This window comes from Leiobunum rupestre, chromosome 11, assembly GCF_980474605.1.
Source record: "Leiobunum rupestre chromosome 11, qqLeiRupe1.1.hap1, whole genome shotgun sequence".
Taxonomy (NCBI): Eukaryota; Metazoa; Arthropoda; class Arachnida; order Opiliones; family Sclerosomatidae; genus Leiobunum; species Leiobunum rupestre.
The window spans coordinates 45,943,442-45,968,347 of NC_143394.1; the positions used below are offsets into that span (position 1 = coordinate 45,943,442).

At 37.7% G+C, this 24,906-nt stretch overlaps 1 protein-coding gene across 1 annotated transcript in view; it reads right to left on the reverse strand.

Moving 5' to 3' along the window:
• The window catches only part of LOC149923010 (uncharacterized), a 173,785-nt gene extending 149,904 nt beyond the window's left edge, over nt 1-23,881 (reverse strand). The window contains exon 1 of the mRNA XM_090162945.1: nt 22,762-23,881. Within this exon, the coding sequence (XP_090019071.1) occupies nt 22,762-23,617 (856 nt within the window). The 5' untranslated portion in view covers nt 23,618-23,881. The remainder of the gene's footprint in view (nt 1-22,761) is intronic.
• Between the last annotated feature and the right edge of the window lie 1,025 nt (nt 23,882-24,906).

Consider the following 24,906-nt stretch of genomic DNA (forward strand, 5'->3'; position numbering starts at 1 on the left):
AATGTTCTACCACAGAACCACCAACATATGTTTCGCTTCTTTGAAAATTATAAACTCAGCTTAGCGGAAGAGTATATTAATGGAATTTAAGGTCCACATTTTTTACGTATGAAATTTTAGAGGTGAAATCTTGTTTTAGCGCAGTCAACAGAGATAAGAGGGTTAAAGGGTAGAACCTGTGGGTGGTCCACTTTGTTAGTTTTTTTGTTATTTATTAACGGGTTTTATTATCGTCTTAAATATAGTTGTAATAACGCAAATGCGTTTATTGATTTACGAGCTGTCGTTTAGTCAAGTGGCTCTCTGTGCTTTGTTGATGTTGATGGTAAGGTTTTTGCTTCTTGTTAATATATTTGGTGTGGATATTTGGATATCTACGATTCCTAACGCAGTCATTGATTTCCTGGGTGTGCGAGTCATTATATGATATTGGAAATTGGACGGCATTGGTCTTTTTCATGCGGTATGTGTCACAACGTCAACTGGAAGTCTACGAGTGTTGAAATAAAATGAGCGTTAAAGATGCGGCAAGTATTTCGTAAGCGAGAAAAATAAAAATACCCTCTGTAGATATATCTTTCATTAAAATTTGCTTCGTATTATATTCAACTGATAAACTTGTACTGTAAAAAGGGTTAAATTCAATTGTGCATTGTTTTAGTACGTCTAACTCGCTGTTGTAACTACTTAATTTATAATATTTTGAATAAATTAAAATTGGTCGTTTCGTCTCAATTATTTTAATTATAATTAAAATTTTATACTAGGTGGGATAGAACCGAGATTACGTTTTTAATAAATAAATTGCGGAGATATATCTTTAATGGTCATCTCGAGAAATTAATACCACTAGGGACAATTCTTCCAAGGAGAGGTAAATTTTGGCAAGCTTGCCAACTTGTTTTATTATATAATGACAAACTTATGAAACAATATTATATGTTAAAATAAAAAAATTATAACAGAGCATTTATTTTTTATATAATGACAAACTTATAAAACAATATTATAGACTATATAGTTGGAGTCATATTTATCAGTTAAATTTCAAACATTCTTGCAGTGATTCATATTAACGAAATGGATTCTACCTTGGTAGTTTGATTCCCGGAGCGGAATTTATTCCGTTTCCGCGGACTCCATTCCGAAAACGGGGATAAAGGAACTTAATCTGGGCAAAATTCCGAAGCACCAAGGGAGCGGAATCGAAGCAAAATATGCGGAAAAGGAATGACGGCAGGCCGAAGCTAGACTTCCAGGCTTCGACGAGCTGGCCGAAAGACACTATAAAATTGTATACTAGCCAAATTCAATAAGTCATGGAAAAAAAGCAGTGTTTTACAAATTATTGTAAATATCATACATAATTTAAGGCTTGCAGGTTTTCCGAGGACTGAAAGGAATCGATGGCTCTTTCTTTTTCAGCGTTGTCGCAAATAATAACTAATTCATAAAACTAAACACGGAAAAAAATGGAGCGGAAACGGAGTAGCGGACGTAAAAAAGTTGGGGTAAACTAAATGGAACGGAAATGACGGAATATTTAGACGGTAAATAAAACGGAGCGGAAACGAAGTAGCGGATGGGAAAACGTTGGGGTACACTAAATGGAACGGAATGGACGGAATAATTAGACGGTAATTAAAACGGAGTGGAAACGGAGTAGCGGACGGAAAAAGGTTGGGGTAAACTAAATGGAACGGAAATGACGGAATAATTAGATGATAAATAAAACGGAGTGGAAACGGAGTAGCGGAAGGAAAAACGTTGCGGTTAACTAAATGGAACGGATATGACGGAATAATTAGACGATAAATAAAACGGAGTAGCGGAACGAAATGTTAGGGTACACTAAATGAAACGGAAATGGGCGGAATAATTAGACGATAAATACAACGGAGTAGCGGAAGGAAAAAGGTTGGGGTAAACTAAACGAAACGGAAAAGAATCGTACGGAAAGGTTAATTACGAAATGAAACGGAACGGAAACGAATAGAAATACTACACAGGGAAAGAAAACGGAACGGAAACGGATAGGGAAACATAACGGACTCAACGGAGCGGAAACGGAATGGAATTTTGGCTACCCTGCAGCTCTCTAGTTCTTTAAATCCATCCAAAACATTTTCCGGGGCAGTAAAACGGAGAAATTAAATTGTAAAATGTAAATAGGATTTGGCGAAAAGGGTTTTTAGCGTAAAATTGGGCGGCCCGAGAATTTCAAGGATTAATGCAATAACAATAAAGTCCTTTTCCCAATTCAACTCTAGATAGGGTTCGAGAGAAGTGTCGAGTTCTTTTTTATTTCCATTTCATAAGGGCGACTCCACGAAAGCGCCCTCTTGTGTCAAAATACCCGGAACTAACGTCTCTTCTCCTTAAGTAAGGTGCACGACCCGCGCAATATAGAGGAAAATAGACTCTCTTCAATCGGAGAACGCTAGAGAGAAAACTACGCGTTATACGATTCTGTCTCTTTCGGTATTGAACTAAACAACGGACTGAATGCTACCCCAACTATAGCGATCCGAAATCAACGTTTTAGAGATTGTTTGCTTTAAGAATCACGTCGGCGCAGCCCAACTTTCAAGCGCTATAAATCACTTGAATAAACACAGAATTTAAATCTCGAAGATTTCCAATATTTTCACCAAGAAATTTTGTTTACAATATTTATTTCTTACGAGAAAAATATTCATCTCCTTATAAACAAGGATTTTGCTTTTTAAAATAAGATTCGGTATAAAAATGGTGCCGCGTTAAATACGTCATCTTAGAGATTTCCTTAAGCTATTATATACCGAAAATATGGTTTATATACAGGTTGTTTCAAAAGGTTATGCAAAAATTTGAAGGAGATGTAGGGGATGAGTAGAGAAGTATGCCTGTTTTTTCCCACTTTCCTACGATGAGTTAAAAGAGCGCCAGAGAGCTTCAAAGTGTTGCCTACTAGCCCCTCGAAGTAGGCTGCAACAAGCGCAAAACCAAATGAACATTGCGGGTAACCCAAGGTCAACCTAGTTCCTGTTTTGTAAAACGAACAATACGTTTGTAACGAACCAGTGACGGAGAAGTTGCGTAAAAAATTAAGTAACGTACCCAGAATGTGCCCGTCTCACGTAATCGACGATGGACATTGGTAAAAGTCCGTGAGACGGGGATGCGCCGGTTCAGGTACCTTTCATGGTAGAGACGTTGAGCGGCCAAAGCATTGCCATCCGCTAGTCCATACACGAAATGAATATCCGCCAGTTCTTCCGAAATGAACTCCATTGTTGCAGTTTGAAAGCGATGAGAAATCGCGGTCCGTCACAACTTTAATTACTGTTTAAGTTTACTTTTTTACGCTGGTTACCTCGATTTGTTCACAAAGTCCTTTTTTTCCTATCACACGAACCCAAACCTTAATGTTCGCATTTCCTTGCTGCTTGGTTTTGCGCTTATTGCAGCCTACTTTTATAAATGTTATAAAATTTTATAAAATGGAAGAAAATGCTCGGCCATCGAAAACTACTTCGGACGTGCGATGGTACACGTTTCAATTTTTTGGAATAACAACATGGATCTCGTAAAAGTAATTGTCTTTAAAAAAGCAGGCGAAGTGTTAACTAATTTTGGCTTTTTCAGCCCATGTTTAAACCGTGGATAAAAAATGTACTCGACTCGAATCTAGTTTGCGCGCTTAGTTCTTTTAGAGCAGCGTCGTTTGTAGCGCCACGGTGTCAGATATTTTAAAGATTTCTACCCAAATATTAAACAAGTGCGCAAAACAAAACATAATATCTTTCGTTATTTATATCATTTTTAGCTCAAAATTTAATTTTAATCAGATTTAATCATACGAGGGTTTCCTAATAATCAGGGGGAGTAGAATTTACGCACGTGCTTTTTATTTGGGTGGATATGTTTCGTTATTGCTTCAGTAGGAGCGCTGGCGGGCAATTTGAAGAATGGGGATTTGGCTTAAGATTCGTGTCCATCTTCGTTCTTCTTATTAAAGCAAGTTTAATGAAATTTACACCTTTATGGAAAACTGAATGTTATCGACGATTAATTTAAATTGCTTTATTAAAAGTCTATTTGTCTTACGAAGATCATACGGATTTTTATTATTTAAACTTAATTAATTGTGAAATTATTTATACTGAAAAATAAAAACCAATGCGCTATAGTTGATCATTTGTTTAATATATTTAATAAGTTAAATATTGGCGCTGTCTGTTAATAGAAAAGGTTTTATAATTTAATAATCCCCCAAATAAAGGTACAGAAAGTGGCGGCTCTATCAAAAACAGTTAAAAACAAGTTTACAAAAATGCTTCTAAAAGCGCTTCTAGATGGCAGCATATTCCGGGACTTAAAGTGAAAGGCGAGTTGTCTGCCATCTATTGGTTTCCCGAAACTACGTGTTTAATAAGTTAATAATCACGTGATTCCGAAAAGCCAATAAACGCGAGAAGTTCCCAATTTGAAACACCTTTTATGCTAGATTTTGAGGCTTACTCAACTTGTTTTGATTATTACGTTAACGACATCTAGTGCGAGTGAATGCAACTAGTCAAAAACCGCTACTTGCTTTAAAAGAATCAAAATATCGCTGAATGTAAAATTTAAATTTTGAATGGGATAATTTTTATTACTAAAAAGCAAAGCATTACAACGTACGTGGGTCATAGATAATTCTATATTTACCCAAATTGAAAATTCGGCCGCTATAGGGATATAACAATGATTTCCCTGGAGTTAAATTCAAAACGAATATTACCCAGCACGGTTTCAAAAGGAAAACTTCATAAACAATAGAGTACCTCCATTAGTTTTTCACTCGAGTTAGGAAAAAAAAAGCAAATTCCTGGGGAAATCTTTACAATCTACAAAAAAATCAAGGTTTATTACAAGGCTATTCTGTAAAAATCGAAAATGATCAAAAAATCTCTATCCGTCAAAAATGGCAATGCGCATGTGCGGAAGGGGCGGATATCGAAATATCAAAGTTATCAAACTATCGATTGTGTAAGTTCCATTTTAAGTAGTGGCAGTATGTTACGCTATATCCGGTATTTTAGTCAAATCAAAAACTAAATGCTTAAGCGGACGACCGTGTGTTTTTTTTATAATAATCAGCTAGGCTAATACCCAAGCCTTAGGCCTAAGTCATCAAGCGACTTTTAAAGCCATTAATTCAGGTGGCCGGGTTACAATGCGTAGGAGGGTGGTGCATTCCACGCGAGCCAACATCTCCCTACTCTAAATATTACCTTTAACCTCAACCAGTCTTTATAGAAGGGGAAACCGAAGAGCTCGGGGAAAACCCCTTAAACCCGTGGGGAGAGAACTTGCAAACTCAACGCGAAAGGAAATGTTTTCACCCAGAGCCACAAGTTGGGATCGAACCCGGCTCCTCTTGCTGCGAAGCGAAAGTGCTAACCACTCCGTTACCCCAAGAATTTAATTAAAATCACTGACGTCGTCATTACAGACCGCCACGAATTTGAATTCGACCAATACTGTCAATAGTTTGATATTTCGATAGCAGCCTCTTCCGCACACGCGCATTGTCATTTTTGACGAATCATGATTGTCATTTTTGATTTTTACAGAATAGCATCCCTACTTTAACTCTGTGAGCAATAAAGTTTTGATTTATTTTAAATATTGAGTTAAAAGGTTAAATTACCTTTAGGCATATTGAAAAGCTCAAAAATGGTTCGAGCCTCAAATTGAGGCCTCGGCTTAACTTTTGAGTATCAGCTCGCACTACTCGGGAGCTTTTAAAAATGGCGGGAAAAGATCCTAAAAATATTCCTTATGGTTCCGCCTTAAGATTTCTTATTAGGTGAGGTACAAGTTATAGTTGTTTTTGATTTGTCACTGATTTTATATGTATATATAAAGAAACTAAAACCATAAGTTACATAACGTAGGGTGCCCTAGCTGTTTATGTTCAGTCCATCAGTCCACTATTTTATTGTTGTAATCCCTTGTATGGCCAGATATTAATTTAGACTTACAAATATGGCTTCAAATAAACGTAAAAGCTCTGACAGTAAATATTATTTTAATGAAGAAATAGTAGAACCTAGTGGCTAGTAACCCTAATTATTCGAGTACCCGAAACCACTTTTTAAGCTAAGCCTAATTATTCGAGTACCCGAAACCACTTTTTAAGCTAAGCCCAATTATTCGAGTACCCGAAACCACTTTTTAAGCTAAGCCTCATTATTCGAGTACCCGAAACCACTTTTTAAGCTAAGCCTCATTATTCGAGTACCCGAAACCACTTTTTAAGCTAAGCCTCATTATTCGAGTACCCGAAACCACTTTTTAAGCTAAGCCTCATTATTCGAGTACCCGAAACCACTTTTTAAGCTAAGCCTCATTATTCGAGTACCCGAAACCACTTTTTAAACTAAGCCTCATTATTCGAGTACCCGAAACCACTTTTTAAGCTAAGCCTAATTATTCCAGTACTCGAAACCACTTTTTAAGCTAAGCCTAAAGCTAGAAAGCTCGATAAAGCCTAAAAGCTTGGCTCGATACTCGAAAAGTATAATTTTTCATACATCAAGGCTCGCACACGCCTAATTATCTTTAGACGGAAATATAATAAGCCGATTTTGGTTTAATTCATGCCAATAAATTATACAGATAGAGTTTAAAAATCACGGTTTAAAAATTAACATGGTCTTAAATAACCCTATAATAATAATAATCAGCTAGACTATGCCTCGTCTGCAAAGTTCTTAAAACTTTACTATCGCAAGATTATATGGTAGAATTAAAAATATATATCCTAAGGCTCTCGAAAATCAGAATATAAAGGAGCTTAGAGTTCCTAAAATAGAGGTTGAAAAAACGCTAGGCTAGCCACAAATCTTTAATGAAATATTTTTCCATTTTTTCCTTTGTAAAATGTTCCCAAGACGTTATTTAACTAAGGAAAAAGAAACCATTTTATAAATCTAGGTTTTTTATCCCTTGTTTAGCGAAATGTAAACTAAGCAAAAAAGTGTTTTTGTAAGCTTTAAGACTCGAAATAACGTAGGTTTCCTAGTTACTCTAAAATAACAAACGTTTTGGTTTCTCCAAAGAGCAAAAAAAAAAAAAATAAATGTACGAACATTTTTAAGCAATTGGATTTTTATCGCCTTCTTCTGTTATATAAAATGTAAACGGTAAATCAGAAAAGTTTTTCGAAGATAGTGCTTCGGATATAAAAAAATACGATGTTTTGAAATACACGCAACTTGTTATAAATGGTTTGTTGACCGGCTCCCCATAAATTTAGCCTACTAATGTCGGTAAAAACGTTCCTTAAAGTTAAGTGACAATACACGCCAAGGGTGAGTGTATGATGGTTTCACACTCATCATAATGAATCCCTTCTCGTTATTCCAATTCGTTGTATTTAGTTTATGGTTGTAAATAAACCCAATTTTGTTGTATTATTTCATTTTTGAGCAAACAAATGTTGATGGTGACACTTTAAGTACTACTGTCTAAATCTAATATTAATACTAATGTTAGTATTATACTTAAAACCATAATTAATACAATGCTAATAAGAATGGCAATTAGCAAAAAAATTATAACTGAATTTATTTCGCGATTATTATATATTATATATTACGATCAAGGACCATAGTATAATGATTACTGATTTTTGAAATAAATTCGGTGATTTTCATTTATTTGTCATAATATATCGGTGATTTACATTTATTTGTCATAAAATATCGGTGATTTTCATTTATTTGTCATAATATATCGGTGATTTTCATTTATTTGTCATAATATATCGGTGATTTTCATTTATTTGTCATAATATATCGGTGATTTTCATTTATTTGTCATAATATATCGGTGATTTTCATTTATTTGTCATAATATATCGGTGATTTTCATTTATTTGTCATAATATATCGGTGATTTTCATTTATTTGTCATAATATATCGGTGATTTTCATTTATTTGTCATAATATATCGGCGATTTTCATTTATTTGTCATAATATATCGGTGATTTTCATTTATTTGTCATAATATATCGGTGATTTTCATTTATTTATCATAATATTTCGGTGATTTCCATTGATTTCCTTAAGCCATTTCCCGTGATTACCTACGATTTTTTACACTTGCTTACTAAAGAGACTTTCCCCTTGGAAAATTATGAATGAAGTGTCATACTTATTTTTATTATGTTACTTATGTTAGAACTATGCTTTTTAGTGACATATATATCGTATAGATCCTTAATATTTGCAAATTACAAGTAACGTAAGCACCATACAATTAACGTTCCTTTACGGTCCTGTAAGTGAGATGTGACACCATGAGTTATCGAACCGGGTGACCATGGACCAAGAATCTAAGGGGACTCACTAGGTGGTTTTTTTTCGCCTGTCCGAGGACCAAAAGTGTAAACTTTTTACCCTAAAATGTTTTATTCGCCTGTTCTCGGGGTAAGATTTACCCCGTCCCGAATTTTGTTCGCTTGTTCCAGAGCTCTAAGGTTACACTTTTTACACCTCCTCGAAAGGAGGTGTAGAGGGAGTAATCTAGCTTTGTCGTCTGCTTAAACACAAACGTGACGAGTTTAGACGTCTTCACGTGAGACAAGTTTTTTGTAAATAACCTTTAACCTTTAACTACTCCCTTCTTACTCCAACTCGTTTTTTTCGTCAGGACCGAATTGAAGTAAAATGACGTCATATGGCTACACTTTTTAACCTGCTTAAAAAACCCAGAACAGGCGAAACAAAACCACCTAATGTTCCCGATATTTTGACACGGTAGGCGTGGACTAAATCGGAAGGCTTACTGAGGTACACCGGTCGCTTTGAAGCGCCTTAAGGATTTGGTTCAACTATAACTACGAGAATCTTAGTCGGGGCTTAGGCGAAATTACGTGCGAGAAAGTTAGGTTAGGCTTAGTTCATTAAATTCTTTAGGTTTAGAAATGAAATGTATTCCAATGAATTTGATCTGGTTATTTTTACTTAACACAATGGTTAAATACCATTACTAAAACTTTTAAGGAACCAGTTTCAAAAATAAAAGGTCAAAAACTTACTAAGCCTCATCCTTTAACCGACAACAACGGCGCCATTTTGTCAAAATTGAACGTGAACGCTCCAGTTTCTCTACGAAACTACGCCGGAAATCGACTTTAGCGACGCCAAGTTTGTCCACATTGAACTAAAATTACCCGTGATTTTCCTATTCCCAGTATTAACGCGATCTTCTTAAAGCCTGAACAGTGAGTCCCCTTCGATTATTGGTCCATGGGGTGACACAGGAAATACTAACGCTCTTATATTACGCGATTTGATTTCTCAGTGTGGCCCTCAACTGGACCAAGTAGGAATCTAGCCTTTAACGATACAATAGTACCAAAGAATATAAAGCCCCAGGAATGGAAGGATTGATATTATTGGCCGCGTGTTTTGGCTGCGATAGAAACTTCCGGCAAAGCAAATCAGAGTAACCGGAAACGGTTACCGCAACCCGGTCTCTCTTTAAAAACGAGAGGCGCAAAAGTTCCACTAGATGAAGCTACACCTTCCATTCCTGGGGCTTTATATTCCTTGATAGTAAACCCCGCGAAAACCCCTTCGTAGCTGGGCCTTGGTCAAATAAGAGTAATTAGGGTGAAAGGCGGCGTAAAGAATGAGCTAAAAATGCCGCTGGGAATTTTTCTCTCTGATAGAAAGAAGGTTTTCATTTAAAATGAAGGGCAAGAGAGAAAAAAGGGATCTAGTCATTGCGTATCTAAATCATCTCCTCGGTAAACAAAGTGGCGCGGCTACGGAGACGCGTACGAACGCGGACTAAGCAAACAAGTACAGGTGTCTCCATCTGGCGGACTTCTCAGGAATATAGTCCGTTCCGATGATAAGCGACGCTACCCTCGAAGGCAAGAATCGAGGCTTTTGTTTTGGTAATAGATGACGGAGATACAGCTAGGAGCGCAAACGGCTATAGGTTATTCTTGATCAACCGGAGGATGAACCGAACATTAAAGGCCACAGTAGCTAAAGCCAAAACGCGAAATACCGTACGTTTTTTCGTTTCGCTAGAGGGAGGGTTGGTTTTTAAATCAATACTGGTTTTAAACTTTGGACGTAAGGAAATAGCATTAAGCATATGGAAGATCTAAAAATGGAACCGCGGCTTAATTTAGAATAGATTGAAACCTTTGACTCAAATTCGGTTTTAAAGCTTGTTTCCCTTTCGAGATAGATGTAAATTTCTTTGCCGGCTTAATTTATAAGACGACCTGTTTACGGTAAGGACCCGCGACATACAACAAAATGACTCTCATTCGACGAGTTTCAATGTGCCACGTTTGCTACCTTTCGAAATGCATTGAATAGAGAATTTCGGTTCTGCTTTAGCAAAATTTAATTTCCATTGGCACGAGCTAAGAGGCTCCCATATAACCTATCCAGCTAGGAAGTATTAATACATAGAGCCTGGACATGCAAGCTTTTCTTTATATGGTCCTTGTAAAAAGGCAATAACGAAGCGATGATGAATGCCTACGCAAAATATTTGTGTTAGGTCGAAGATAAAAATTGTCTTAGGCCTAACGGATACTTTTTGCGTCGAGGATAAAAAAAAATTGTCATAGGCCTAACGGATACTTTTTGCGTCGAGGAGAAAAAATATTGTCTTAGGCCTAACGTATACTTTTTGCGTCGAGGATAAAAAAAAAGTCTTAGGCCTAACGTATACTTTTTGCGTCGAGGAGAAAAAAATGGTCTTAGCCCTAACGGATACTTTTTGCGTCGAGGAGAAAAAAATTGTCTTAGGCCTAACGTATACTTTTTGCGTCGAGGATAAAAAAATTGTCTTAGGCCTAACGTATACTTTTTGCGTCGAGGATAAAAAAATGGTCTTAAGCCTAACGGATACTTTTTGTGTCGAGGCAAAAAAATTGTCATAGGCCTAACGGATACTTTTTGCGTCGAGGATAAAAAAAATTGTCTTAGGCCTAACGTATACTTTTTGCGTCGAGGATAAAAAAAAAAGTCTTAGGCCTAACGTATACTTTTTGCGTCGAGGATAAAAAAATTGTCTTAGGCCTAACGTATACTTTTTGCGTCGAGGATAAAAAAATGGTCTTAAGCCTAACGGATACTTTTTGTGTCGAGGCAAAAAAATTGTCATAGGCCTAACGGATACTTTTTGCGTCGAGGATAAAAAAAATTGTCTTAGGCCTAACGTATACTTTTTGCGTCGAGGATAAAAAAAAAAGTCTTAGGCCTAACGTATACTTTTTGCGTCGAGGAGAAAAAAATGTTCTTAGCCCTAACGGATACTTTTTGCGTCGAGGAGAAAAAAATTGTCTAACCCCTCCTAGAGTACAAAGTCCCCTCGGAGAGGTAAAAAAGGGTAAAAAATTGCGTTTTTACGTAATATTATAGGAATTATTTTATACTAATCTCGGAATATAATGCTTTTCATTTTCAGCGAACTTCAAGAGCATATGTTTGACGTTCAGTTGGGGATGGGCCATCATCACCATAGTTTAATTAGAAAACTAATTATGTTATATGCCAAAGTTTACCTGAACAAAATTGCCAGAGACAAAAACCTGGAAATGAAAGGGAAAACAATTAGATATAAGCTTTCCAAGCTTATTTTATTTCCAGTCCAGTATATTTAAAACGTTTATAAAACTGTAATTTACGGTAATGTAGATTCTTATGAACGTAATGATTTTCATAGTTGTTTAAACAACTTATGTAACGTCGTTGAAATAATAAATGTCTTTTTGAGAAATATACAATGTCCAAAACCGTTTGAAGCGAGGGATAAGACACTCTGCGAACTCGGTGTACACTGCCGTACCTTTGACAGTGCTAAATGGAACTCGCGAACTCTTGAAAATATGTACCTTTAACAGTGCTAAATGCACGAACTCTGTGTACAGATTATCTGAGACTGTCTTACCCCTCGGTTTGAAGGATATAAGCAAACCAGATGACGTTAAGCCACGTGATCATATTTAGTTTATTTTCTTTATCAGATGGCGCGGATATGCGCGATTCCACTCTAATGGCGACCTTCTAGCTAGTACGTCTCCTCCCAATCCGATCATGACTCTAGTCTCATTTTTATTTCTTTCGCCGAGAAGAAAACGTTGTCATAAGCTTAACGTATAATTTTGGCATGGAGAATAAAATTTGTTTTAGGCCTAACGGATAATTTTGGCATCGAGGAGAAAAAATGTCTTATCCCTAATCGATATCTTTTGCACCGAGGAGAAAAAAATGGTCTTAGGCCTAATCGATATTTTTGCGTCGAGAAGAAAAATTGTTTTATGCCTAACGGATAATTTTGGCGTCGAGGAGAAAAAATTGTCTTAGGGCTAACCGAGATTTTTGTCGTCGAGTCGAAAAAAATCTCTTAGGCCTAATCGAAATTTTTGCGTCGAGGAGAAAAATTTGTTTTAGGCCTAACCGAGATTTTTGTCGTCGAGTCGAAAAAAATCTCTTAGGCCTAATCGAGATTTTTGCGTCGAGGAGAAAAATTTGTTTTAGGCCTAACCGAGATTTTTGTCGTCGAGTCGAAAAAAATCTCTTAGGCCTAATCGAGATTTTTGGCGTCGAGGAGAAAAATTGACACTATACGATTTATATTAATAAAGCGATTGCGTAATAATAATAATAATCAGCTAGGCTAATACCCAAGGCACCACCTTAGGCCTAAGTCATCAAGCGACTTTTAAAACCATTAATTCATGTGGCCGGGTTACAATGCGTAGGAGGGTGGTGGCAAGCCCTTTATGCCAACAGCTCCCTACACTAACTATTACCGATAGTTTTCGAACAGGAAATTATTCACACTCTCTTCATTGACATGATGGCGATAAATACGAACTAAATGAGTTTAGGAAGCAATAATTTAAAATAATATTATTTATGTTCCAATTCAACAGTGCGTCCTTTCATTTCTAAAGTAAATATCAAAAGAGCGAATTAATTCTAACAGAAGCTTGTTGGTTGATTCTACAACAAAAAACAAAACGTGAACACAAAATCAGCAATTACATACGAGTAGATCTTTTAAAAAATTCGGTTACGTTAAGTTAACGCGCGTCGCCATGTTGGGTGAATGTTTACCGCGTATTACCAAGCTTGGAAATTAGCACAAGAGGGCGCTGTCAGTGTGAACTTTATGTTTATAATGTACCAGCTTGGACGTTGAAGAAATTTAAACCTTGACGTCAGGGCCGTCTTAAGGCATGGACTAAATGGGCTACAGCCCAGGGCCCCCAGCCAGTTTTTGGGCCTCGGAAAGGCCAGCCATACAGATTCTACTCTAGGGTTAAGGGTTTAGTTGGTTAAATATTATTTATTATAATTTAATATTATGTATCTTTTAATTACCTCTAAAGTAATTTAACTCATCGCCACATCGCGTATCATACGGTACCAACAATTTCTTGAGTGAATTTAGACAATGGACACACAAAGGCTGGACCGTTGGGGATCGCATAGGTCTTAAGAAATAATTTAGCCCAGGGCCCCAAAAGGTCTTGAGACGGGCCTGCTTGACGTAGTTCCGAATCTTTGTTGGTGAGGCTATTTTGCGCCAAGTCTCTAGTCCCATAAAAAACTGGTTATCATTCCGACCACACAATGTGCACAGCAATAAAAAGACACGTAAAAGGATCTATATATAAAAACAGCGGCCGTTAAATGTCAAAGTAACTAGGCAAGATTTACCCTGCCCTTCGCGGAAGAGGACATAATTCTGGTCTGCCGCAAACAGCGCTTAAAATTGCTATAAAATGAAGTTTGTTGACGAAATCAGCGGGGGACCAGCCCAACAGCGCAAACAAACCAAAAAGGAAAAACAAACTTTTTGAATTGCTTTCGAAAAGGAACTGGAATGACCACTGTCCAGTACGGGAAGAACTGTCATCGTAGCGAGTCAATATTCGAGCCGCTTTGGTCAAAGGGTTAGAAATGGACTGCTTTTGTTTCCTAGACATAGCTAGAATAGCCCAGAAAATTTATTCCAGTCATCCCATCCATCATTGGGGAATTCCGCTCTCCTCAGCCCCCGTCACGTTCAATAGACTGCCTTAATTGCCCGGGGTGCGCGCCATCTAGGCGCGGTGGGTAGAAATAGCCAAAGATTTTCTATACCAAGAACAAAGAACGCGAAAAAAAAACGCCAATCAATTTCCATTTCGATGTCTAGTCAATCAGCTGGCACTTTGGATAAAGGTGGGGCTCGGGGTTAAGCGCGTTTTGTCATATTCCGTTCGCTAGATTTAGGTTAGAAGGGGATATGCGCGTGTACCCTGAGGATGCGACACTGAGCAAAACACAATGTCTTCGCTATATATATAAAATATACGGCGCGGCTATTTTGTATAACTCAAGGTTATTTATAGCCAAGGCCTAACACAGTGGAGCGTTAAGCCTTGGTCGGGTAATTTAAAACGCGCCTTTCGGTCTATAGAAGACGGAAACCCTAGCGGTCAGATACACAAAGCGGGATTTAATAAAAGAGCAAGCCCGTCCCTTTCCACAGCCTCCATGTCATTTTTATATCTCAATTAAGCCTCGGTAGTTCCAAAAGGGAATGTCACTAATCCTTTAATAAGCCGCTCAGATAGAAAGGTAAAAGAGATTTATTTTTCTTGCCTTGCAAACTAAAAAGGATTTAAAAAAATCCTAAATAAAAGGAATTAGATTTAATAGAGAAATCTTCTTTATCTACTCTAACTTTAAATAAAACTACTAAGGAAAATTAGGATTTTACTGTTTCTATTTTAACGGTTTAAAAACCGGGAAATTTTAATAACGCCGATGAGATAAAAGAATTTACTTTGAGGTTTGGAAAATTAAATTTTCTTTAAAGGGAGGTACACGCTTTTTTAACTACACGAAAATTAATATCGAGTCTAACATTCCAAGTCTTTAGCTCAGGCAATCGCGTCGCGTTGAGATTGGGAAAGGTACGACTATAAACAGGGCGTAGACCATGGATAGTAGATTTTAGAGGATCGGTAAAATGCCTGGTTTTTAGCCCCCGTAAACCAATCACACTAAGGGAGTCGTCCAAGGTTATTTGAAAAAAAAACAAGTATCGCTAAGAGTGGACGATACTGTTCGATAAAAGAAAAAAGATAAACACGAAGTACATTTTTACGACAAAAGGTATTTTTTCACATTTTTATAGATTAAATATGATATACTAAATATCAGTTGATAGTTTTTATTGAATTAAAAAACCAAAATTAAAAATTACTAAAATATAAAACGCAAAAAATTACGTAACAATATCAACCGCATTAGATTGCCATTTTGAAATTTTAAGATCACGTGGTACAAACGACCTTGCACGACTCCCCCGGAGTCTCTCGAGCTGATTGATACGCGGGGAGAAATAAAATGCACTGTGGAAGGGTATCCAAAACCTGTCCTCTTAATTTACTGTCCATGCGTAGACGTAAAAGAGACAGCTAAGAGCTAAGCCTTCGACAAATAAAATACTGGACCCGGACCTAGAAAGCGTGCTTCGTTCTTTTAAAGTAGCGCCGCTTGTAGCGCTACGGTGTCTGAAACTGGAAAGATTCCCACCCAAATAGAAAACACGCCCACAATACACGGTGTTTCAAAAGGTTACGCAGTTATTTTAAGGAGTGGTAAGGGGTGAGTTGAGAAGTATGCCTGTTTTTTGTTTTTTCATTTTCCTACGATGAGTTAAGAAAGCGCCAGAGAGCTTCAAAATGTGGCCTACTAGCCCCTGGAAGTAGGTTGTAACAAGCGCCAAACCAAGCAGCAGGGAATTGCGAACATTAAGGTTTGGTTTTGCTCTTGTTGCAGCTTACTTCCAGGGGCTAGTAGGCTAGTGGCCGGGACTTTAAATACTGTTTAAGTTTATATGTTTAAGTTTACTTTTTTACGTTGTTACCTCGATTTGTTTACAAAGTCCTTTTTTAGCTATCACACGAACCCAAACCTTATAATGTTTGCATTAACCTGCTGCTTGGTTTTGCGCTTGTTACAGCCTACTTCCAGGGGCTAGTAGGCCACACTTTGAAGCTCTCTGGCACTCTTTTAACTCATGGTATTAAAATGGGGAAAAAACGGACATATTTCTCAACTCGCCCTCTAAAACTCCTTAAAAATTTTGCATAATCTTTTGGAACATCCTGTATTCGTATATTCATAATTTAATTCTTTTAGTTATATCGCGAACAAGTTAAGTATAATATATTTATTCCGAGGCATGTGCTTGGTTTTTGGATAGAAACCTTTTGCATTATCTCGGTAGGAGCGTTGATGGTCGATGCTATTGGAAGAATGACGTTTTTGCTTATGATTCGGGTCCATTAAAATATTTGTCCACGGCTAAAAGGAGGTTACGAACAGCTACGATGTTCAAAAAAATTTCTTTTCAAATAAGGTAAGAAACTGCTTTCGAAGAATTCGAGCTCTAAGTCATATATACAGGGTGTTAACTAAAAAAATGGACCAGGGCGAATATCTCAAAATGTGTTTTAGCTACGATTTGGAAATTTTAGGTTTTTATAGAGGGCTCAGGGGGTCAACCAACTATGAAAATGTCAATGACCTTGAACCATTTCTTCAAGGTCATTCGAAAATTAACTTGAGAACCGTAAGAGCTACGAAGTTGGTTCCAATTAGAAAGTTGTGCCCCGTCACATTTTATATTTAACTAGCTTTGACTCGATCTGATTTGCGAAATAGGAAGTTGAGCAATGTTAGGCCAAAATCAAGAAGGCCGTTAAGTTGATAACGTGTTAACGACGATGTTCAACTGATACCTTTAAAAGTACTCTTGTTAGAGTACTGGAATTTGTTAGACAACCTCATCGTGGTTGAGGGTCTTTAGTTTGAAAATTTCAGCTCCCAAAACTCGTCTTCCACACGTTATCAACTTAACGACCTTCTTGTTTTTGGCCTAAAATTTCTCGACTTCCTATTTCGGAAATCAGATCGAGTCAAAGATAGTTAACCATAAAATGTGACGGGGAACAACTTTCTAATTGGAACCAACTTCGTAACTCTTACGGTACTCAAGTTAATTTTCGAACGACCTTGAAGACATGGTTCAAGGTCATTGACATTTTCATAGTTGGGTGACCCCCTGAGCGCTCTATAACAACCTAAAATTTCAAAATCGTAGCTAAAACACATTTTGAGATATTCGCCCTGGTCCATTTTTTAGTTAACACCCTGTATATTTTTAACGCAACAGAGCCGACGAGTACGACATTTTCACCAAAACAGAAGAAATCGCTTTGGCGGGTTTCATTAACTAAATCCATCTTGATCTTTTCTCTGTTTCTCTCCCTGCCGGATAAATTGGAAGAAAACAATCTTTCGGCCTTCGACCAGAAGATTTTTGCCTTCCCAGTTAAGACCCACCCATACATTGCTTGTTCGCCGAGACATCCAAAAGCGTACCCCGAAATCCGAATTTCCAAAGCACTGTTTTTTTTTTGGTCTAGCAAGGGATGTCGACATAAAAACTAGAAAAAAAAATTATTCTTTTTATACACGGCGTGTCGAAGCGTGGTCGAAAAAATATCTATCTTTCATTTTAAGGGTTTTTTCGCCTACAATACACGAAATGTTCCAGCTATTCTCCGTTGCGATAGCTAAGATAACTTCCACTTGTGATTTTTACATAAATCCATTATTAAACGGCCATGATATCAAAGTTTATTTAAAGTAAGTTTTCTAAAAAAAAATAGAGTAGGAAACTTATAATACACTAACACTTAAAATAGATTAAAACTTTAAATACATTATCCATAAATTCACTAAAAACTAAAGTACACCAAAACATATAATACACCAAACCTTAAAATACACCAAAATATACTTAAATACAGTAAAACTTAAAAAACTAAAACTTAAAATACACTTATCTTTAAAAACTAAAACTTAAAATACACTTATCTTAAAATACACTTATCATAAAATACACTAAAACTTAAAATACAATAAACTTAAAATACACTAAAACTTAAAATACAATAAACTTAAAATACACTAAAACTTAAAATTCAATAAACTTAAAATACACTAAAACTTAAAATACACCAAAACTAAAATTACACCAAAACGTAAAATACAATAAAACTTAAAATACACTACAACATAAAATATACTACAACTTAAAATACACTAACACCACTATTGTGGGATATATTTATGACTGAACTATTTCTCTGGCCTGTTCCTTAAAAGCCATTCGGTGTCCAAGTAGTCAATGTAGCTCGCAAATTGAGTACAATATTGCGCTTTTGTGATCGAAATATATGAACTGATACTCAAATGGCGTTTTATGTTTTTCAAAGACTATCCGACCAAATTAATGAATCTTTGCCAACATAAATAACTCAGCAGCTTTTGACTTTTTCAGACTTTTGACTAAGGTCTGACTTATTAAACGATACCGTTAACATACTTGATATGAAAATTGTAGATCATACCGAAAATATAAGTTATCCTTATTTATGCAATTAGAAAGATAATTAACAAAGTCATAAGATGTTAAAATTACTCTTTTGGGTTTATGTCGGACCAAAAGCTGTTACGTACAACGAAAATATAATTTTTAATTTGGTTCCTAATTACAAAGAAAAATTAAGGTTAACTTAAATAACTTATATATTATTTAAAGTTTCTTATACAGGGGGAGACCTGATTTTGCCCACTCTAATAACTATTTATATGACATAATAATATAATAATTAAGTTGATATAACTGATGTTTTTAAGGAAGTTCCAGGGTTTATTAAAATAATAGACAATCTTAGTTTAATTATGAACTCATCTGCCAAGGTGTTAGAAATAAGATTACTTCTAAAACAGTTTTTTTTGGTTAAAAATAAAAGCATACAAACCGTGAAAATCTAATAAGTAACAACATATAATAATATTTAGAGTTATTTATAAATTAATTTGTTTATTAAAATTAAGCAATTCATTAATATTATATGAGCGAATTCCAACAGAGCGACCAAAAATTTCATTACGCTGTTACTGTATTTAATAGTTCTGCACATTAAAAAATACTTTAACGCTCGAATTTAAGCTAAAAATATCATTTTTACTACAGTTTTAAACACCCTTACCTATGGCATTTAAATATAGAAAAAAAATTATGCGTATAAAAATGTATTGATATTGCTGTATCTTTTGAAGGTAATGATATTTTAACGAGGTAATTACCTGCGTATAACCCCATAATAAACATTACAATTTTAAATAAAAATTCGTTATCCAAAACTTCAAACTTTCTTTAGAGCATTTCATTACGATTAAAGTTATATCTGGCTTGTAAAATTGTAAATGTTCAATTCGTCCAAAGCAGATTAATAATAATGGAAAATTCTAAACAGGGTAGGAATAAGTTAATACGGTTCATCACCATTGAAACATCGTTAAGAGTATAAATTATGAAATTTGGGATTAATAATGTTTTATTATGTGTTGCGCTCGGAAATATTTTGAGACACGCCCAATATTGAGATAAGTTAAGCCGGCGCTTGAAAACGGGAACGGAGAACCTGTAAAAAATCTATTCGCAATAAGACTTTCTAGTAGATCATAAAATAGATTGGGAATCGACTAAAGTTCTCTGTCAAGAGGCGACATGGTTCAAGAGATGTTTTAAAGAGGCAGTGTACATTAAGGATAGGGGACATTTTTTTTTTTTTTTTATTCGATTGTGACGTGTGGGACAATTCAGTCCTCTCGTCCATGTGATTAATCAGGGCGAGATATGTGTAACGGCCACGCCAACGGGGGGATACGTGGGGACAGGGGTGGGGACACCCGTGGCGGAAGTATTCCGACCACCCGTTGGGGGATTGGTGGTCGTCCTCACACGGCCATCCACAAACTCTGCCTCCCGGACGCCTGGGATTACAGGAGTGAGCCACTACTCCCGGCATAGGGGACATTTAAATTTGGAAGAGGGTAAAATAAACGTGAAAAGTTGGGGAGGTTTTCAATGTAAAAATTAATTTTTATAAAATGTTGATTAGTGATGGATTTATGGGATAATATTGTTTGTGGATAAAAAACATGTAAAAAATTATAAAATGTAATACATATTTGTAAATTTCAGTGGGTTTGTAATAACGGCTGACGAAGGACCGCGGTCCGAAAGCTACCGATAATAAATTTTAATTTATTTTATTTGACGTCCATGTAGTAGCAGAACTTTTATTAAATTTTACATTAAGACTTTCTATAGCTTGCTTAACCCGTCTGATAACATCAAACTTTACATATAACAGACAACATTTATAACTGACGTTAATGTTTAACGCGTTTCGGAAATAGATTAAAAGCTCAATTTATCAGAGGCGCGTAAAATTCCCGAACAAACCCGAAATGATTTTAAAGTCATCTACGAGATCGTAATCGCGTGAAAAGGACCTTGGATTAACTATAGAAGATTCGAAATTAATGGAACATCCCATTTACAAACCAGACCGCACGCCAAAAGCCAAAATAGACCCTCTTTATCTTGTCAAATCACATTTTAGGGAGTGTACAGTGCGTCGTCGTATCTATGTGAAATCGGACATGATGGAGCACTTATAATAAAAAGGCCCTACTAATTCGAAAAGTGTCTGGACAGAAGGTAACCCATCAAAAGAAAGGCTCGGGTAAAGCTCTTTACCTTAGACCGGCGACTGTCGCCAATAATAACTTTTAGCCTCGGACAGGCGTGTGACATTTTTCGAGTTTCTTATTACCCGGAGGCGGAAAATGAGCCCGAGAAAAGCATTCGCGGAATTGAAAGGACGAATGTCAAGAGGAAACGGACCAATTTCGAGGGAGCTCGTATAAACCACGACGGAAAAGCACACGAAGATAGTGGGGCTTTACGAAGTTGAAATCGGAGGCGGCTAAAATAAAACGAATTAAATATCTCTACTTTCGAAAAATTAACGAGCACATACGGAAGTTTCAAGCGGGAAAATTCTCAAATTTAAGGATCGTTTTTCGTCGTACGCCAACAGAAATTACTGTAATACACTTCGTATAGCAACATGTTATTGATATAAATCATACCACAAGTAAATGAACCGAAGTTATGAAGCTGCTATATTCCCCATGTTGGAGGCGTTTTCCTTATGAAGTTACATTTTTACCTCGAATTTGAAATTTTGCGCGCTCCTACGACGAAAAAAAAAGTTTTTGTTTTTATGAAACCATTTTTTATACATATAAATAGCTATACCAACAATTCCCGAGTTTCGCGTCTTTTTGGTTGCTCGAAGACCTATCGGTACGAGCTATTTGTAAGTTTTTAAATTTCTTCAAATTTGTTTAGGGTTTAGCTTTTTTATCCCTTTTCATAATGGACTAATCTACTTATGCGCTTATTTTTTCATCCAACAATTCCGCAGCCAATTTATCACGTCAAAAGATGGGGATGTAAATTAGATTTTATTTGACTCGATTTTCTCATCATTTTCATAAGGAAAACGCCCTCCGATTCTGAGCACTATTTCAATAACTTCGGTTCATTTACTTCTGATCATACTAGTTCCAAGATTTTGGAAAATTATTATTTAGAACCAATCCCGGTAGATATTCGATGTCTATAGCTTTTATGGCAAATGGAAGAGCTTCAAAATTAAACAGCACTCCTACGGTACCTTTCGTAAGAGTAAAACCAGGTGCAAGTTCATAGCTAAAATTGTCTAGGGTACAATATCTTTTATTTAGGATTGATCTCTTTCTCGAGTCAAAAACCAAATATAACCCGAGATTATTGATCTTTCAAGAACACAAAATTGTTTAGTAAATCTAAGACTTCGTACGCATTGGCTGCAACAGTTTTCATCGTACAACAGGTTTCGGGCCAACACCTATCCGTTTAGTTCATTGAGTAAATTGAGAATATATATACCGTCTAAAACAACCTGGTTTCTCAAAGAAAGAACCTTATCGTAGCATTCCTTGGAACCATATTTCACCGATATAGACACTTCTAACCTTTGCCATTCCAAAAATAAATACCATCTGTTTCGGAAAAAAAAACACTTGGAAAGTTGTAGGTTCCACGCTTTACGGGCCTGGGTAGGAAGGGACCCTTAAATGAGTGGTGTTATCGTCCAGTTGAACAGCTTAAAGAGAAGAACGCAGCTCGGGTAATCTTATTGAGAGTAGACTTCACCTTTCCGGCTCCCTTTCGCGAGCTATTCTCTATCCTTTGAAATTGTACGTGTCGGCGTAAGAGAACGTCGCAATCGATTCGGAGCACGTAGCCGGTTTTTTTCTCGGATGGGAAGTGACCATAGTAGAATATAAAGAGTTCAGTTTACTTTCTTTGATTGCTCGAAGAATTTCGAAGCCAAATATTCGCGAATAGAGGACTACGAAAGTCCTCGGAGAAAGGATTGCCCTATTTCAAAATTCACAGGCTGACGCCGAAGACATATTTAGAGAAATCTGGCCTCCGTGAAAAACGAAAAAGCATTTTTGACCGTAAAGGATAGAGTACCCAGTTTACCCACTCGCGTAACTGAACTTCAATTTGCGTACCATCATGACTAGCGTGGATGAAAGGAGCGTCGAACGAAGGAAATATATTTAAATTAAGCCAAGTCGAGAGATCTGAACGTGGAAAATGTGGAAATTACTTACGAATAGATCATTCTAATCAATCTAAGAGAAACTCTAATTGGATGGTGGAGGAGATAGATTTACGAATGTCAAAATACTGCGCTTACCCAATTCGTCAATTTTCGGGGACAGTGTGAGGGTGACGGCGACTAGCAAGACGCTAGTCAGTAAGATGAAGACAAAGGCCGAGCCGATGATCATGATGATAATCTTCCTTCTCCTCTGAGTGACGGAATCGGCGTCGTCGTCAAATTCGCCTCCCTTCCGACTACCAGCGCCGGACACGGAAGTGACGCACGAATTACGCTTGAGATCGACGATCCTGCTGGCGTTGCAACTGGCCGTACTGCCGACGCGAGACCTTCTGTCTCCGCAATTGCTGATGGAAGACTCCCTCCGGCTGTGGTGACCGCTATGGTGATGTCCGTGGTGATGATGCCGGCTGGTGTCCCCGTTTTCCGCCCTGGAGGAGCGTCGGCTGTGACCTCCGCTGCTGTTGCTGGACCTTCTGGATGGTGAGTGAAGATCTCGGCTATCTCTGGAAGAGGACCTCCTTCTGGAACAATCAATGACGCTGCCGTCGGGCGAAGGCGACATGGAATGGTGACCGTACGGCTTAAGTAAGTGAGCGTCTTTAGGTCGGAGTAGTTCCGTTTCCGGGTAGGAGCCTTTGCGGCTGTGGTGGTGTTTCGATTTGTGTTGCGAACCCGATACCTGAACCGAGTGACGACGATTGGTACGTTCATCCTCCCCCGGTAAGGCCAAGTAATTCTTAGACTTGTCTTCATCTTGACTACGTTGTTTATGCAACGGCGATTTCCGAGTTGCCGGACTCAATGAGGTGTCGCTGGCTTGGGAGACCTTCAGAAGGATGCCCTCTTGCAATTTGCTGCTCAGAATTGAAGGTAGCGGATCCGCGCTTTTGCTGGGCCGCAAATCTCCGATCGAACTCGGTTTAGACATCGTTTAGTTCCTCGTGGGTGTGCGATTCGAAAGCGTCATGGTGTTACGCCGTCTAGCGAGAAGGCGTCAAAGGACGGGTTGCGAGGACGCGCGTGTTTCGGCATTCGCAAGATGTTAAGAAGTCTCCCGGACAATCCGTGATCGAATTAACTTCGACCAAGCCGAGAAAAGAGAGTGGATTCTAATCTGTATAAGGTTTCGGGGCAATGCCCTTTTTACAATCCAGTATCGAGAACGGAAACCAAAAAAAAAACTAAACCCTAAACGGAATCGACGAGCATCTTGAACGCGTACACCAAATACAATCTATTCTTCCTGTAGAGTGAAGTTGCAAAACGCGGTACTTGTAAATAAACTAGTGGAAGGAGCTGCTTAATCTTCGAGCCGAAGCGTCCAGTTAGCAACGTGCCGGTGGCGAGACTGATGTCGATTCCGAGAGACTGTGACACACCGGGGGAGAAAAGGCCCCGCCGGTTGGCGCGTTCGATTCGTTCCTCTCTTCGCCGCTAGGGTGCCACGCCGAACAACGGAGGAGCGCTCGAAGGAGAGACGTCAGGGATCGGCAGAAGCTGAGGAGGAGCGCGGGCCTGACGGATGCTGCAGAAACGCGTCCAAGTTCGCGAAAGAACGTAAAGGGACTATATCGAAACCCCTCTAGATGACAGCTAGCTCAAAGCCAACGAATCGGTAAAGTTTGACTAATCGCGAAGCTGGACCGTGAATCACGGCGAGACTATTATAGATGAACGTAACCCGTCATCTAGTACAACAATGCGTCTAGAAAGTTGGTGAAGCTGAAAAATGATGTATGAAGTATCGAGTTTTAGTCGTTCGCAATAAAAAAAATAATAACTTTCGGCCCTTTATATACCCCTTCAGGCGGGGTCTATCGCTCGCCTGAATTTTACCGTAATCTGGAAGGTGTATAGAAGTGGTCTCTGCCGCCAGGTTTAAAAGGAAGCGCGAGATGCCGATATCTCCGAATTCCCCTTTTCCCTTCCGGTGGCAAGGTGCTGGGGGGGGGGGGGGTCTTCTCACTCAAGAAGTAATAGATTAGAAGGCGAGCCCCCAAGCGCTATTCCTAAACAAATATAAACGATAACACACCTATCGCGAGGGGCCCCATCGCTGCCAGAACTCTCTTCTTTTTCGCTTCCACCTTCGAAAAGGTGTAATATACAGATTCTTTTTTGAGAGCTCGTTTGTTGATTCTAAAAGGATTTGGAGCGATTGCACCGTGGTACTTGAGAAAGTGATTAAAACAAAAATGACGTCTTTTCGGATGCAGA